Genomic DNA, 15,676 nt, shown 5'->3' on the forward strand with positions numbered 1-15,676 from the left:
ACTGAAGGGACAGTTACCAAGAATTGCTATGGCCCAAAGAACAAGCACATCTAGTGGCTGTTGTGTCTGTAGTGCTCTGTTCTCTATCAAGTCCTCTCCACTGGATTCAATGACCTTCATCAGCCCCTCTGGGGAAGGCCTCTCTGATTTTGTCAAGGCTGGTCCTCAGACAACAGACACCCAGATCATAACTGCCCACACTTTTTGGGGGCTTTGTGCTAAGAGCTGGGCATTGTGGGGACTGCCTTCAAGATCCCGAGTGAGTCATGCTCAGAACAGGGCGTTGAGTACTCCAGGAGCTATGAGCTACCCCTCACGGCCGGCCTGGAGGTCTTACACGGTGTCTCTAGGAGCTGCATGGGGCTCATGGTCCCAGACAGCCTATGTGTACCTCCCGCAGGTCACTGGCTCTGACCACCTCACCACTGCTCTCCACCGCTGTGAATGACTAAACTGGCATTCTGGTTTGTAGCTTTGTCTCTGGTTCTCTCACTCGACATAGCCTGACTTCTCACAGACAGACCATCTCTTTTTTGAGCCTGGAAAGCTCCCATGATGGTGGTTCCACCAAAAGGTGCAGCTCTTCTCCTCCAGGTTTCCTTCCCCTGGGCCTGAACAGCAAAGCAAGAGCAAGGCTGTGGTTTATTTGTATAGTCAGTTTTTAAACAATCTCAACAAAAGAGGCACTGACCTGCGAGAGGGGAGCTGGGCCTCCAGGGCTCTCCATGGAGCTAAAGGCATCTTCTGAGGGGAAGGGGCTGGGGTCCCCTCACACAGGGAGTCAGTGTTAGGGCCTGGGTTCTGGGGCGGTACAATGGCCAAGCACAGAGCCATCTGTCCTCCACCTGCACTATGAGCCTTACACGTATAATCTCATCTGATGCTCCCTAGCAGCCCTGGAAGGTATTTTACAGCAGAGAAAACTGAAGCAGAAAGACATCAGGTAGTTTGTCAAGAGTCACACAAGTGAGCAGGTGTTCGAGGTCACAGCTGACCTCAGGTCTTCAGGCCAATGTGCTCTCCTCTGAACCACCTACGAAGGCCTGGAGAAGTCGAGTGCTGCCCCATTTGCAGAGCTGAGGTTTCTTCCAGTTTTGTGAGACCATAGATATGTTCTCACACCCAAAATAAAGGAAGCCTGAGTCCTGAGGTAAGCCCTGACTCTGACTCTGCCCAGCCTCTCTCACAGAGACAGTAAGTCCAACATCATTTTAGTGAGGATTCTTATTTTCAGCACTACCAGGGTCATTCAGACAAATAAAGATGGGTCAAGTCTACACAGACGGCAGTTTATGGGCAGCCAGCCATGGAAGAAAAGGCTGGGGGGGGGGGGGGGGTGTCACTGTTCCTTGAGCTCTATCTATCTTCCCATGGCTGTCCTCTGTACCCAGTCCTGAATGTCACCATGGAAGGCAAAGAGGGAAAAAAAAACTCAACTTTTACAGTTACTAAACTCTCTTTAAAGAAAGTAATTCTGAAACTGAAACAAAAAAAAACCCTTTGTAAATATGACAAATTATACCTCCTTCACACAAACAGAAATGTGTATAATAAAAGGGCAAGCAGAATCTCATTCAAACTTTATTACAGGCTTTCTGATAGACTAACATTTTACAGAGAGGCAATCTCATATGAAAGTCATTTTACCTAAAACAAAATGGGAAAAGCTATTGTTTTGGACAATGCTTTATCTGGAACTTAACTTGGTAGTCAGCTCTGAAGAAGAGTTTGGTCAAAACATTAACTTCTGTCATTTAATATTTCCTTGCCTATAACTACACTTGTCTGTTAGGAGGCCTACAATAAAGACTTTTATATAACATTACATCAGGGAAATATTTGTCTGTCGTTGGGCCTATATAAAGATTAAATATGAGACTGCAGTAAGTCCTTGAATAGTATTATTTCTGGTATGTAGCAGATGTATTTTGTAGTTCTCATAAAATAAATGGCCACATTCATGTATCTGCCTCACATATTTGGCCGCTGAGTAAATATATAATTAGAAAAAATCAGAACAATTCTATGGGTAAAACAGAGATTTTGAAAAAACCGTTTTGTCGTATCAATATGTTTTTGAACCCTGCAAATATAAATCAAGCCTCAAAAAGTGAACATAATATTTTTTCTCTGTTTTAGTCAGATAATTGAGAAAAACAGTTGAGCTAACACTTCCAAATTTTTAGATGCTTTCATTTAGAAAAAAATCCACTATTGTCAATCATTTTCCCATGAAAACCCTAAACTTTGTCCATGTGAGAATATTCTAGTGCTGCTGCTGTACTGAACAAGGTTCATACTGATTAAAATTTCATAACACAATCTAATATAACAATATTAGATTAGGTCCCTAGGAGACTGAAAGGGCAAAGGCTAAAAAATAAAAAAAGAGGCTCCTGGTTCACGGGATGTTCCACAGAGAATCTTTACTTCTATTCAATAATAATTCATTAAATACCGAGATAGGTCTGGCATGATGCTAAGTCCCTCAACTATGCTAAAAACCATAACTAAAGACATTGCGGGGCTGCTGCCATTGAAGAGGTCACATCAAAAACACGGCGGCGTGTAGGGGAGAGAGAGCCCTGGACTTGGGAGGCAATGCCAGGCAAATCACTGGATCCAAGCCTCAGTTTCTCCAACCGTAGAAGGGGACAGCTACAGTGCCTATCCTACAAGGTGCAGGGCTCCCATGGTACGTGGAGCCCCTTGAGCTCTGGCTCTTACCTCCTCTCCCAGCCCACGTTTCAGGCCAGTTTTCAGAAGCCTCAGTTTCCCTGAAGGCTCAGCTCCAGGGCTGTCTCAGATACAACTCACTAGTGCTATCCCCAGCAAAAGTCATTTTGCATTTATCTATCTGTGTCCTTGATGTTTCCTCCATTAGAACATCAACTCTTTGTGGGAAGAGACTGATTTTTACCTCTCTGAGTGCCTTGCACAGCCCCCTGTATACCATGAGAACTCAATGTTTGCTGAACTGAATTCTGGAGTTTAAGATCTTGGGAGCCATGGATCCAAATCCTCACTTTAACAAGTGAAGAAACTGAGGCACAGGGAGGTCTGTGACTTGTCTATGGCCCCAGATCTGGTCCAAGAGGCACATCTGGAGCCACAGCTCAGGTCTCCTGGCCGTGCTCTTGGGTCTCGCTCAGCCTCTGACAAATTCCCAACGAACAATCTGAGGGTTCGCAGCAGGCACAGAATATGCGCTCTCTGCCTCCCACCGAAGCTTCCCTCACGGCATCCACACGGCATTTTAAACATTAACATTAGAAATGTGAAGAAAAATGGGTACTTCTCTATTCCGTGATTCGGTGAAGCACACAAGCTGTAGATTCGCTTGACCTTCATTTTCCTTGAGAAGATACAAAGCAGTATCCACAGACAACCAAGGAGATAATGATCCTAAAACAAACAAAACCCCTTAAATTCCTGTAAACAACAACAAATGAGCGTTTTTCTCCAGCAGCTGCAAGCTAGCAAACTGGCCCTGATGCCCCCCAACGACATTTTTTTCAACACTCAACCCTGCCCATCCCACCCCGGATTTTCAGACCTAAAAACAGCACTGAAGTAGGCCATGACGCCGGGTGGAAGGAGGCCTGTGGTGACTGTGTCCTCACAGTCTTAAACCAGAGGACGGGCGTCTGTCCGACTTGATCCAGGGCCACAGCCTCACACCTGCTGATGTGAATGGTAAATAAAAGAACAATCCCCCTTCGTTTACAGCCTTAGTGCACGTGACCGTTGTGGATGACAGTCACAATGTGCACAATGACCACCTCACTGTCGCCTCACAAAGACTGGGGACGGAGATATTATTATTTCCATTTAACAGATGGGGAAGTGGGGACAGCCAGAGCTAGCCAGGGCCACCCAGCTTATCAGCATCTGAAGGTGGTTTTGAACTCAGGTCTTCAGGATTCCAGGGCTAGTGCTCTATCCACTGGGCCACCCAGCTGCCATCTTCAATTCTTGTTCAAAATTTCTGAAGAAATAAATTATCTGTTTATCTTAGTTTCTTCATCTGTACAATGGGGACGATGATTCCCAGGGTTGTTATGAGGATCCAAGGAGATAGTGAGGGGTAAGGGCTTAGCCCAGCACGTGGCACACAGTAGGCTTTCTATATGGTATTTTCCATCAGCAGCTCTGCTGGGTTTAAACTCCATGGAACAAGATGCACTGAAGTCCTCCCCACCCCCTTCCCAGCTTCCTTCTGTGTGTTGTCTCCCTCTCCACTAAACTGTAAGCTCCTTGAGGGCAGGGATTTGCCTTTCTTTTTTTAATTGTATTCCCAGAACTTAGCACACTGCCTGGCTTAATAAATGTTTAATGAATTACTGAATATAAGTGCTCATTATTAGTGCTATTTATTATTATTTTTGTTAAATAAATTCATATCCTATGATTAAAAATAAACTCCATAAAAATAAAGAGTACTGGAAACTAGTCATAGTTCCCAAAAGGGAATCTTCTCTGTCTCTATATTGTAGGGAGAGGGGACAGTAGCAGCTGAAGGACCAAAACTGTAAGTTATCACAGAACACTCAAATGGTGAAATATTTTTGCTGCGAAGCCTGAGAGTGACTATCTTTAGAATTTCCACTTTGGGTCCAAGGTTGGGAGGAAATGTGCATATCACATAAGACTGTTGGTGCAGGAGACAGCAAGGCCAAGTCCTGCCTTTGACATCCAATATCAGGGGAACCTGGGTAAGGCGTGCCACTGCTCAGGAGCCCAGACAACTCTCTGAGACTAGAGAGGACAGGAGTTACAGAAGAGATGCAGTTCTGCAATAATGGAGAGTTTCTGTACTATGTGGATATGTTTTTTAAAGGATTTTTCTCATTGCAATACTACGTACATACATGTATAACATCTATAATACATGGTATATATACATAGCATCACAACTGGAAAATCCTTAAAACAGAAATGTTTGCATACCAAGCTGCTGAAAGACTCATCAAAAGAAATGAAGAAGCAAGGCACAGAACGTGTTATTTAACAACAACCTCTGTTTGTGCATAACAATGGAGCAGGACCATTTTATGGCTGAAATGACTAAAGAAAGGACATTTAAATCAATCTGACATCAGACCTTCGGAGTCAGAAATGCTGGTAATTTCACTGCTCTGTGGTCACTTGAGCTTTGAAGAAGCATCTTGTCCCATATTTATCATCCCAGAAGCATCGAACTTAAGGGAAGAGCAGGATTTTCAATGCTTTTACAAGACCTTTTTTCAAGCTTATTAAAACAAAAAGAAAATGAGGGTCAGAAATAGAAAATCTAGGGGCAGCTAGGTGGCACAGTGAATAAAGCACTGGCCCTGGAGTCAGGAGGACCTGAATTCAAATCCAGCCTCAGACACTTAACACTTACTAGCTGCATGACCTTGGGCAGGTCACTTAACCCCAATTGCCCTGCCTTCTACCCTCCAAAAAAAGAGAAAGAAATAGAAAATCTAAAAATTAGTGCACTGATTAACTAGTTTTACATTATATACTAACAAAAGGCATCAGAGCTTTCCTTGCTTTTATAGATTAAAAAATCTTAAAGTCCCCTATCTTAACAAGATACCTAAAGCAATTCTATTATTGGTAACAAGCCTTTGGAACTTCAAACTCTCATACACTCTCACTACTATGGCAAGTCATTTCTTCTTGAAATGGGAACATGGAAATCTCCTACAGACATTTGTAGTGATGACATCTGTTCACCAACTTTCTAAAAGAAAAGACAGAAACTACAAACTTGCCTTCTTCTTGACTCAGATTCAGCGGTCTAATAGTAAGGTAAACAGCAGTCCTCTGGGCTAAGTGGATCTTGTACTGGTGACTAACAATCTCACCATTTTCTTCCAAGAAGAAACAGCCCTTTGACTGTGCACACTGCCATTCCTGAAAATGAGAAAAGAAGGAACACTTGAGCCAGATCCTGGAGGATAGGCAGAATTCAGAGGGATGGAAGTGTGTGGCAATGAGAGAGGGAACAGCATTAACAAAAATCCTTGAGTCCGAGGAGACACAGGAAGTTTGGGAGAAAATTAAAAAAAAAAGAGCAGTCTCCCTAGAACATAAGCTTCATGCCCAGGTGGGGACCAGCCGGGCAAGATGTGAATGTCTGATTTAGGAGTATAGGGTTGGCCTTATAGTTGGTTCTTATAAATCACATGAGTTTTTTGAGAAGAAAATGTCAGAGATAAAGCAGTGACAGAGGAGACTTCACTGGGGAGAACAAGAGGAAGCCTGCTGAGGCTGGTACAGGACGGATCAGAAAGGGAAGAAGGATAGAGGGAGGAAGCACCTGAGACCATTGCAAGAGTCTGGCTAGGAGAAGCCACGGGCTGTTGTCACAAGAGGAACAGGAGGAAGGAATGGACATGGGCCACCGAGAGAAGACCTGGGAGAACCTGACGACTGGCTATGGGGAAAACGGAAAGGAAACAGTAAAAATGATCTGGAGGAGGCAAACTAACTAGAAGGTCATGTTCTTGATAGGATTTTTGCCCCTTTTAATTCAGAACAAAGGCTTCTCCAACATGAAGACAAGACCACGGACACGAGCAAAAAAAACCAAAACAGCCAGCTTGCTGTTCCAGAGTAATGTGGAATTACGGGGTGAAGACAAATGAACAGACAAAAGCCTTGGATTCAGCACATTTCCAAGTCATATGTCTATTTGGGTCTCTAGGACTAGAAGAGTCCGAAGGCTTTACAGTTGGCTTCATAAAGGCCATTTCTTGCAAAAATGTTCTACGGGAGTATTTGCATAACAGCTTTCTAATGATCTTCTAATATTTGCTGAGAAAGGTGGATAATAGATCTATCACAATAACCATGAAAACATATTTAACCCAATGTGGTTATTTACTTTGGTCCTGATAAAGGAAGAGAAGATATCACATAGTTGAAGCTAACTTCACCTTCAAATCATTATCTTTCTATCCTATGTTTAAAAAGAAATTCATTAGAAAATTTTGAATAGAAATTTTAAGAATTCTGCAGCGCCTCTGTTTGCCTGAAAAGAGCTGAATTTTAAAATGAGCAGGTGGAAGGCTTACTGTCAGTTACTGACAGTTTTCAGTCATCTATATAGGAAAATTCATGGTTTAAATACTTAGAAATTAAATAACAGAGAGAATTCAGGGGTAATTTTATTTAAAGTTCTTAGTATCATGTTCCAGAGCTGCAAGGGACCACAGAGGCCACCTTGCCCAAGCCTTTCATTTCAGAGAGACCCAGGGAGGTCACCCCACAGTTCAAGAAGTGTTGCATGTAGAATATGCTCTTTCCCCGATTGCCCAAGTACCCACAACATCCTGCTCCCGATACCAGGTAGGACTACAAAGTAATGAGTACCTTTTCCCATAAGCCATAGAAAGAAACCAGTCTCATTACTTCATAGCCAGATCTTGCGAAAAAGGAAGTCCTTATCTTTCAAAATTTTCTCCAAAGAACTCAAAACATTTGGATATATTATTTTAGCAATTTTGCAACATTCCTATGAGGCAGGGAAAGAGAGAATATTAATCACTTTAATTAAAAAACTAACATAAACACAGGTTGAAAGAGTTCAAAGGTTCATAATAAGGTGGGGGAGAAATTAGGACTACGTTCCAACACCCCTAGAAAAGTCCTATTTCCATTTTCAAAGGAAAGTAGAGTTAGGGAACATAACTTTAACAAATTCCAACAAGGTTCTAGAACACCAGGAGACCAAAGACTCAAGCACAAAGTTCAAGGTAAACGATTAAAGACAAAGAAGAGTGCAGCATGATTTCCAGGGGCTCCCTCCTGGACTGGAACACAAAGATACTGACACATGATGGCCCCATCTGCCCTTTGGGGGTGATGACTGATAAAGCAGAGAAGGACAGGTACAGTCATCTGTCTACACAAACGTGTTCTAGCAGGTCTTGTCTCCAAGAGGAACACGTTTCCAAATGGAGAGGTGACTGCATCTTTCTCCCTCTACTTTATCTATCATCATCAACTAAAGGCAAATGTCCTAAAATATAACTGAAAATCTTAATTAGCTTTTATATGTAATTATGCTGTCTACAGTCTCTTTCATAAAGGTTTACTTCTCTGTGAATTTGCAGACCACTTTGAGACTCACATGGTTTTCTATTGAAAACTAATCATGTTACCTCTGAGATCAGATATAAATTTAACTAATATATTTGTGACTAAGAGAGCCACAGTGGTATAGGGAATAGAGCTGTCTGAAGTTGGGAAGATTGGGTCAAGGTTCACCTCGGACACACTGGCTATGTGACCCTAGCCCAGACACTTAACCTCTCTGTGCCAGCCAAGCTGGCCTGACAGGGAATTTCCTCATCCAGGGCAAGCCATACACTTACATACTTACATGTACAGGCGCTCTCTCTTTCCCCAGTGATGGCAGTTACGGGTTGTGACTTGTGCCTCATGTGGCCCTTGGTTTCTGCCATGTGAATTGTTCTCTTCTGCATTAAAGGCATTAGTAATGCTTATTTGTGGATGGGTTATATTCTCCCTGCTGAATAGGAAGCCACACGAAGGCAGGCACTGAGTACTACCCCTCTGTCTCCACTAGGGCCTGGCACAGAGGCCAGTACATAGTAGGAGTTTAACAATACAGCCAAACACGGCCATTTCACAGTGCGACCGCTGAACCCCAGTGCAGATAATGGCTTATGCACTGTCACTGCTGCTTGGACCCACCACAGCAAGCTGGGCTACAGTGCAAAGCCCTGTGTCTATGGGCCCTGGCTAGGCTAGATGGCCCCCAGGGCTCTCGGAGAAGCCTGAGGACTGGCTCCACAGCTGGCGTGCCCGGAACTAGACTCAGCGCCTCCCTCCTGAGCCCCCCAACTTGCCTGTTCCTATGGAGAGTCCCTGGGTTCACAACCTTACCCCACATCTCTCCTCAGCTGCCAGATCCTGTCACTGCTGCCTCCACACAGTCACTCGCCTCAGTGCTCGGGGCCTCATCACCTCCTGCCCAGACTACCATGAAGGCCTCCTGGCCACTCTCCTTGTCTCCTGCAGACTTCCTACACAAATGCAGGTCTGGCTACATCACTCCCCCCCCTTGCCAAACCCCACTGGCTGCAGGCTGCCTCTAAGGTCCCCAGGCCAACCTTCCGAAGCCTCCCTGGCCCCCCATCTCTGAACCCGGGTCATTTATCGCTACCCTCCCTGGGCCTCTCCGGCACAGCCAAACCCCCGCTCTCCCTTGGGCTGTGGCCCTGACTGCAGCACGCTGTCCTTCCTCACCTCTTCCTAGAATCCCTTCCAATAATGTATGAGCCACCACAAAAAGCCTCTTCTGCACCTACTTCCATGGGCAACCTGATCCTTTTATGAAATATCTTTTGTCTGAACTTTTCATGGAATGTTGTTTCCCTTGATAGAAGGCAAGCTCCATAAGAGAAGAGACTATCTTATTTTTGTCTTTATTCCCCTAGTACCTGAGAAAACGGACAGTCCACAGCAATCATCTGATATATGCTTATTGAGTCAATCACCCAGACCACAAGCGGGTGGGAGAGAGGACAGAGCTCTGGTCTTGGCATCAGGAAGCCTGAGCTGAATCTTCTCTACGACTCTGGCTGTGTGATCCTGGACAAATCACCTGAGTGCTCCGTGCCTCCGTTTCCTCACCTGTAAGATGGGGACAATAACAGTGCCTACTTCACAGGGTGGCAGGGAGTTTAAAGGGCTTTTCAAGCTTAAGGTGCAATATAAACATTAGCTCTCATCACCATCACTGCTATCGAGCTCCTACTATGTGCTAAGTACACTGGGGATAAAATACAAAAACGAAACACTCTTTCCTCCCGAGGGGTGGATGTTACAGTTCAGATGATGAGAACATATCAAGTACATACAGAATCAATATAAAGAAAATAAATACCAAATAGTTTGCTATGGCCTTGTTTAGCAGGAAGGGTAGCTGTCTTGGATTCCTGCAGAAGGTCGTGTTCGAGCTGTGTCTAAAAGCAAGAGAGGGTATCTCTGAAGCAGTGGGGAGGAGGAAGAGGATTCAGGCAGGGTGATGGCCAGGGGCAAGGGGTGAAAACGCGAGGTGAAATGCCATGGAGGAGGAAACAGACAGTCTGGCTTTATTGCGTAGTATGGGAGAGGCTGCTGGAAACACAGACTGGGGCCAGACTGAAAGCTACCCAGAGCAGCTTCTGTCTTATTCTAGAGTCAACAGGGAGTCCTAGGGGCTGGCTGAGTTCAAAGGGAGAGAGTCAGACGGACACTCAAGAGCAATCCTCCTGGAAACAGAGTGGAAAAGGTGCTGGAGAAGAGACTTGAGACAGGGAACCCAATGAGGCAGTTACTGGAATAATCTAACAGGGAGATGTGGGGGCCTGAACTAAGGAGGCCGGTATGTGAGCAGTGGAGAGAGGCGATGGATGCAGGTGAGAGACGGTGAGTCATCCAGGACAGTGCCGAGAGTGAGAGCCTGGTGCCTTCCACAGAAATGTTCTAAGTCTGAAAGAGTGCAGGGCTCTGCGGGAAAGATAATGAGCTCAATTTTGGACATGCTGAGTGTGACAGGTCTCCAGCAAACACTGCTTGAAATGTCTGACACCTGGTGATGTCAGGCTTAAGTTCAGGAGAAGACCGGGGCTGGAGAGAGTGAGTAGTGAGCAGTCAGCACAGAGATGAATGTTAAACCCAGGACAATGATTAGGTCTCCAAGAGGGACGGTGTAGAGAGAAAAGAGAAAAGAGCCTGGGTCAGAACCTTGGGGACAAGCCACATTTAGAGGGTGTGATATGGAAAATAGGATAATGACAGCTCGGGAAACTGGAGACCATCTTAGTTCTGTCAGGGACCTGCAGGGTTTCAGGAGAACAGCCCTGAACAAAGACGTCCTAGGAGGAATGGTGGGACAGGCAGGAAGAGGACCTAGAGGTGACAGAGGATGCCAGAAGAAAGGGTGGCCGACAGCATCCCATATAGCAAACAGGTGGAGAAGGAAGGAAAAGACTCCTCGACTGGCAATGACTAGCTGTTGGTAACTCTGGAGAGAGCTGGTTCGTTGAGTAAGAAGGATGTCATCCAATCTACAAAGGCCTGGGGAGGAAGAGGAGGTGAGCACAGCAGCTTCTTCAGCAAGCTTGTCTGAGAAAGGAGGGAGAAGAAAAAGGCAGCACACCAGGAGACTTGGGAGTATCTGAGGGCAGTTGGAAAGGACCCAGGAGGTGACTGAGGGGGCAAGCAGATCGGTGGCACATGAAGAGAGGCTAGCTTCAGCAAAGAGAAGAGATGCCTCATCGTCAGAGACTGGGGGAGGAAGAGAGAGAGCCCTGGGGATGACAGCAAGGCGTTCTGGGAGGGAGAGATCGTGAGTAAAGGGGGCCGATCTAGAATGGCCTCCATGATCTCAATAAGGTAAGAAGTCTCAGAGGGAGGTGGAGAGAGGCGGGGAGATTGAGGAGCAAAGAGAACATTTTAAAGGGTTTCTGGAAAGAATGAAATGAGGTATCCAATGAGGGAAGAATAAAAAGACTAGCTCAGTGCAGAGGGCCTGGCTGAGGTGGAATAATGGGAATTTATAATGCAAGTAATCAGCGTCCTAGGAGGATGAGGAAGGAGGCTGGGAGTGAGCCAGGACTAAAATGCGGTCAGGGATGAGCAGTAAAAGGATGAAGGGGGACAGATTCAAAAGCAGAGGACAGAGTAGAACCAAAATGGCTAACTATGGGGTACAGATTTAGAAGGGGAAAGTGAGGTCACAAGAGGCACAATGGTCCCAGAAAGGGACTCGAAGGAGTGAAGGGACTGGAGACTGAGGAGAATCATGAATAATTTGGGAAGGGGAGGTATGGCCTGATAAAAGGATGACAGAGCTTCTAACTAAGGAAGTAGGGTACTTGTGAGTAATGGAGAAATCAGGTAACTACTAACATAGCCAGACTGTGCTCCTGGACTACAGGCCCCTGACAAAGAGATGTCACCCGTTTCTTCCAGTCCCTGTTCTCCTAATTTCCCTCTAGAAAACCCTCCTTTGGAGTCTAAAAACCTCTCAGCTGGGCAAAACTTGGTGATTTTTTCTTGGTAGGGGGAAACAGATAGCAGGGCTGCTGGTGTCCATTGGATCTTCTTGATGTCCAATGTTCTTCTGAAAACATTTCCTAGGTAAGTCTCCCATAAGTAATTTCAGGTACTTTGTCATTTGATACTAAGCAATTATCAGTAGGTACATCAGGCTTACACACAAAAAGAAGAAAATTTCTTACAGTCTATTTCAATTCTTGAATCTAAATCATATTTTAATAAGCATTTGAGATTTTTTCTTTAAAAAAACTGCAGCAAAATACTAAGATGCCATTCTTGAGAAACTATATAACATTAAATTATAGTTCTGTAGTAGGATTATGTAGAGGGGCTTGTCAAAGGATTTCTCTACTGCTGCATACATGTGTAGTTATTTTCATGGTGGCATTTTTACAAACACACCATAATAATGTAATATCTGAGGACTGAATAGCCCATGAAATGATGTTTCTTGTTCCTTTGAGTGGAGGACACCTCTTTGCCTTCCCAAAGAGCCCCTGTGAACTATCCTTTCATTTAGCTACGAGCTCCTTCTTCTGGTTTCATTTATAGAAAAACAAATGGCAATGTTACTCACCTCCACACAGAGAGATGACGGACTCAGCGTGCGGGAGGGACAGATACGGACGTATCTGTATGTGTGCATGTGTGCACGTATGGATTGTGGGAATTTGTTTTGCTTAATTACATGTTTGTAACAGGTTTTGTTTTTCTTGCTTTCTCGAACAGGACAAAGGGGCAGAGGGAAGGAAAGGGTTCAGAACCGAAAACCAGAAGAACAAGATGTCAGGAATGATATAGTTCGGCTGCTCCAGAAACATGCCCACGCCCTGGTCGGTGACCGAGGATCTCACATTATGGTGCCAACAGTCCAGCGAAGGCTTATTGATGTGATAACGCCCTGTGGTTTTTCACCCCCTCTGCTACCATCCTTAAGGGAAGCAGAAAGCTGCTGGAGAGAACTAAGGGCCAAGGCCGAGCAAACTCATCACCAGGTGACAAGGATGTGTCTCTCCAGAGTCAGGATATTGGTTCTTGGCAAAAAGACTTGATCTGTTGCTGGGGCAAAACTTGAAGACTTTCCAGCATGGAGTGACTTGTTAAGAATGTCTACCCTGCTGGCAGAGTTTTCAAGAACTCAGGGCCACCACCACGCCGCAATGAATCACTGGAGTACTGGTGAATTCACAGAGCACTCTGAAGCATGGAGATGCCAGCGCAATGGTGGGAAAAGTGAAGGTGGCCAGAAATATACAGAAAATCTTGGTTTAGGAAAAAGGAACGAGAGAAGATAAAGACAACAATGAAACTTATGCCTTTATATCATGAGCACTTTTTTTTTTTTTGCTTTTTGGAGGGCAGCTGGGGTTAAGTGACTTGTCCAAGGTCACACGGCTAGGACGTGTGTTGTGTCTGAGGCTGGATGTGAACTCAGGTCCTCCTGACTCCAGGGCCAGTGCTCCATTCACTGCACCACCTCACCACCCCATATCATGAGTACTTTTGAGAAAAAAACACAACAGTGGATATGGCAAACAGTAAGGAACACCACAAAAAGGAACAGATGATGTTTTTTTTTTAAAGCAATCAGGGTTAAGTAACTTGCTCAAGGTTACATGGCCAGGTGTTTCTGGGTGTGGTGCTAAGTATCTGAGCCCGAATTCGATCCCCAGGTCATCCCGACACTGGAGCCGGTGCTCTTACTCGCTGTGCTACCTGGCTGCCCCGGAACGGATGATGTTTTGATAGACTGGAAAGGACTTGTTATTGATGTGGGAGCTGGCGTCTATCTACAGACCCCCTTTAGATCCATTAGAGCTGAGATCACATTTAATGGGAGGAAAAAGAACAATAAAGAGAAAAAGGTGTGCAATGCAATTGAAGCAACTTCACCCTGAACTGTTTAAAGCAGTAACTGACAATCAAAGATGGGAAAAGATCACAGAAATCAGATCGACATGGCCCACGAGAATTTCGTCTAGCAGTTTAAACTCATATAAATTCACTGCCACAACAAGGGAACCCAGAAGCACCTTATTTAGCAAGCATCTTTACATGTCAATCAGAGAGATATAGCTACCATAGGGAATACTATTATTAGAATATAAACTTGCTTGTAAAATATTATAAAGAAGGATGACAGACAATCATGAGCAGAAAGATCTCATAAAGCAGGGAGAAGCAGTGAAGATAAAACCAGTTTAAAGAACACAGAGCACAGTATGAAACCATACAAAGCCCTCCTAAGGGGAAGCAGAGGATGAGAATGTAAGACAACAACGATAAAACCGGAAAGGATTTGTAAAGCGGATTATCACAACCCACATTCTCCACCAAGAGCAGTGGAATCATCGCACTAGGACACTGGCCCAGTGCTGTCTCAAATACGTGTAGAAAAGGGTCCCACCCCTGATGCTTCCCACCTGTGCAGCCTTGGGAGGGTCACTTAACCGAGATGGGCCCACACTCCTCATCCAGGAAACGAGAGGCCAGGGAAGACAGCCACAGAGCGAGGCGTCTCTAAGCCTGTAAACTGAAGAGCCACAGGTATACATCGGGAGGTAGCTTCCTTACACAGAGAAAAACGCAGGTCTGAACCAACAAGGAAAGTCTCGTGGAGCTGCTAGTGAAAGTGTTGTCAAACCCATTTTACAAAGGGAGACACGGAGGCCAAAGGAACCTAGGGCCCGGGATCTTTCCAACAGTCTACCTCAGCAAAGGTAGATTTAGTGGCCAGTACAGGTCCTTCATTTCGTGTTAAGATCATGGCTATGATTACTTAAAAAAAAATATACATTTTAATGCTATCTTCTGTTCCTCACATCACCATAGTTATCCCAGGCAGCCTTCTCTCTCCACCCTTCCAAAGAATTCTCGCATATGACAAAAGAGGAAAAAAAAGCTGACCAATACACCGAAGCAGCTCCATTTTCATTCAGGGGTACAAGAAAGAAGAAGATTTTCAATGTGCTTTGGGGTATTTCTGGAGACAACAGACTACATGGAAAATGTCCTCTACAAACTTTGATTTGGAGTGGCCTGTAAATAATCCTGTGTCACATCCCAGTGTTTAGTAGGGACCTGTAGTCTGAGGCCTGTAATGGAAATGCAAATTTAAAGATCTTCCCTGCCCCTAGGCTAAAGTGCACCTGAAGCCTGGGGTGGGAGGCTTGTTTTTTAGTAGATACTTCTTGATTGGCCAGTGAGTCAATAAGGTTGTTACATTCTCTGAGCCAGGAGAAGGCTATATAAGCCCTGATGTGTAGCTTTGTTTTGGGACTCACTTTGAGAAGTGTTCTGTGATTTGATCTGAATTCTGGGAAGCCGTTGTTGAGAGTCCCCCGGCTTTGAAAAACCCAGATGTGGAAACCCAGATGTTGACTGGGTATGGATGTAATGGTTGGACAGTTTGGAAAGCTGTCTACTTGATCTGTTAATGTCTTGATAATTCTGTCTGTATATTTTGAAGTTTGGGGTGCTGACCTTTTTCCCCTGAACAAGGTAAACGATATATGTCTGACTGATTAAAGTAAGCTTGTTAGCCCATTTTGAGTTGCTTTCCTTTAACAAAGCAGATCCAAGAACCTGTATGGGCAGCAAACCCTGAGGA

At 44.8% G+C, this 15,676-nt stretch overlaps 1 protein-coding gene across 2 annotated transcripts in view; it reads right to left on the minus strand.

The window, feature by feature from the left end:
* Positions 1-15,676, minus strand: part of LOC138164900 (EF-hand calcium-binding domain-containing protein 7-like) — a 56,312-nt gene that overhangs the window by 13,723 nt on the left and 26,913 nt on the right. For both annotated transcript variants that reach the window (XM_069092847.1, XM_069092848.1), the window contains exons 7-8: positions 5,763-5,904; positions 3,296-3,405 (exon numbers count right to left, since the gene is read on the minus strand). In XM_069092847.1, the coding sequence (XP_068948948.1) occupies positions 3,296-3,405; positions 5,763-5,904 (252 nt within the window). The remainder of the gene's footprint in view (positions 1-3,295; positions 3,406-5,762; positions 5,905-15,676) is intronic.

The sequence above is a fragment of the Petaurus breviceps genome, unplaced genomic scaffold (genome assembly GCF_028583685.1).
Source record: "Petaurus breviceps papuanus isolate PSGF00001 unplaced genomic scaffold, PetGlider_PUasm1.0 207, whole genome shotgun sequence".
NCBI classification, from domain to species: domain Eukaryota; kingdom Metazoa; phylum Chordata; class Mammalia; order Diprotodontia; family Petauridae; genus Petaurus; species Petaurus breviceps.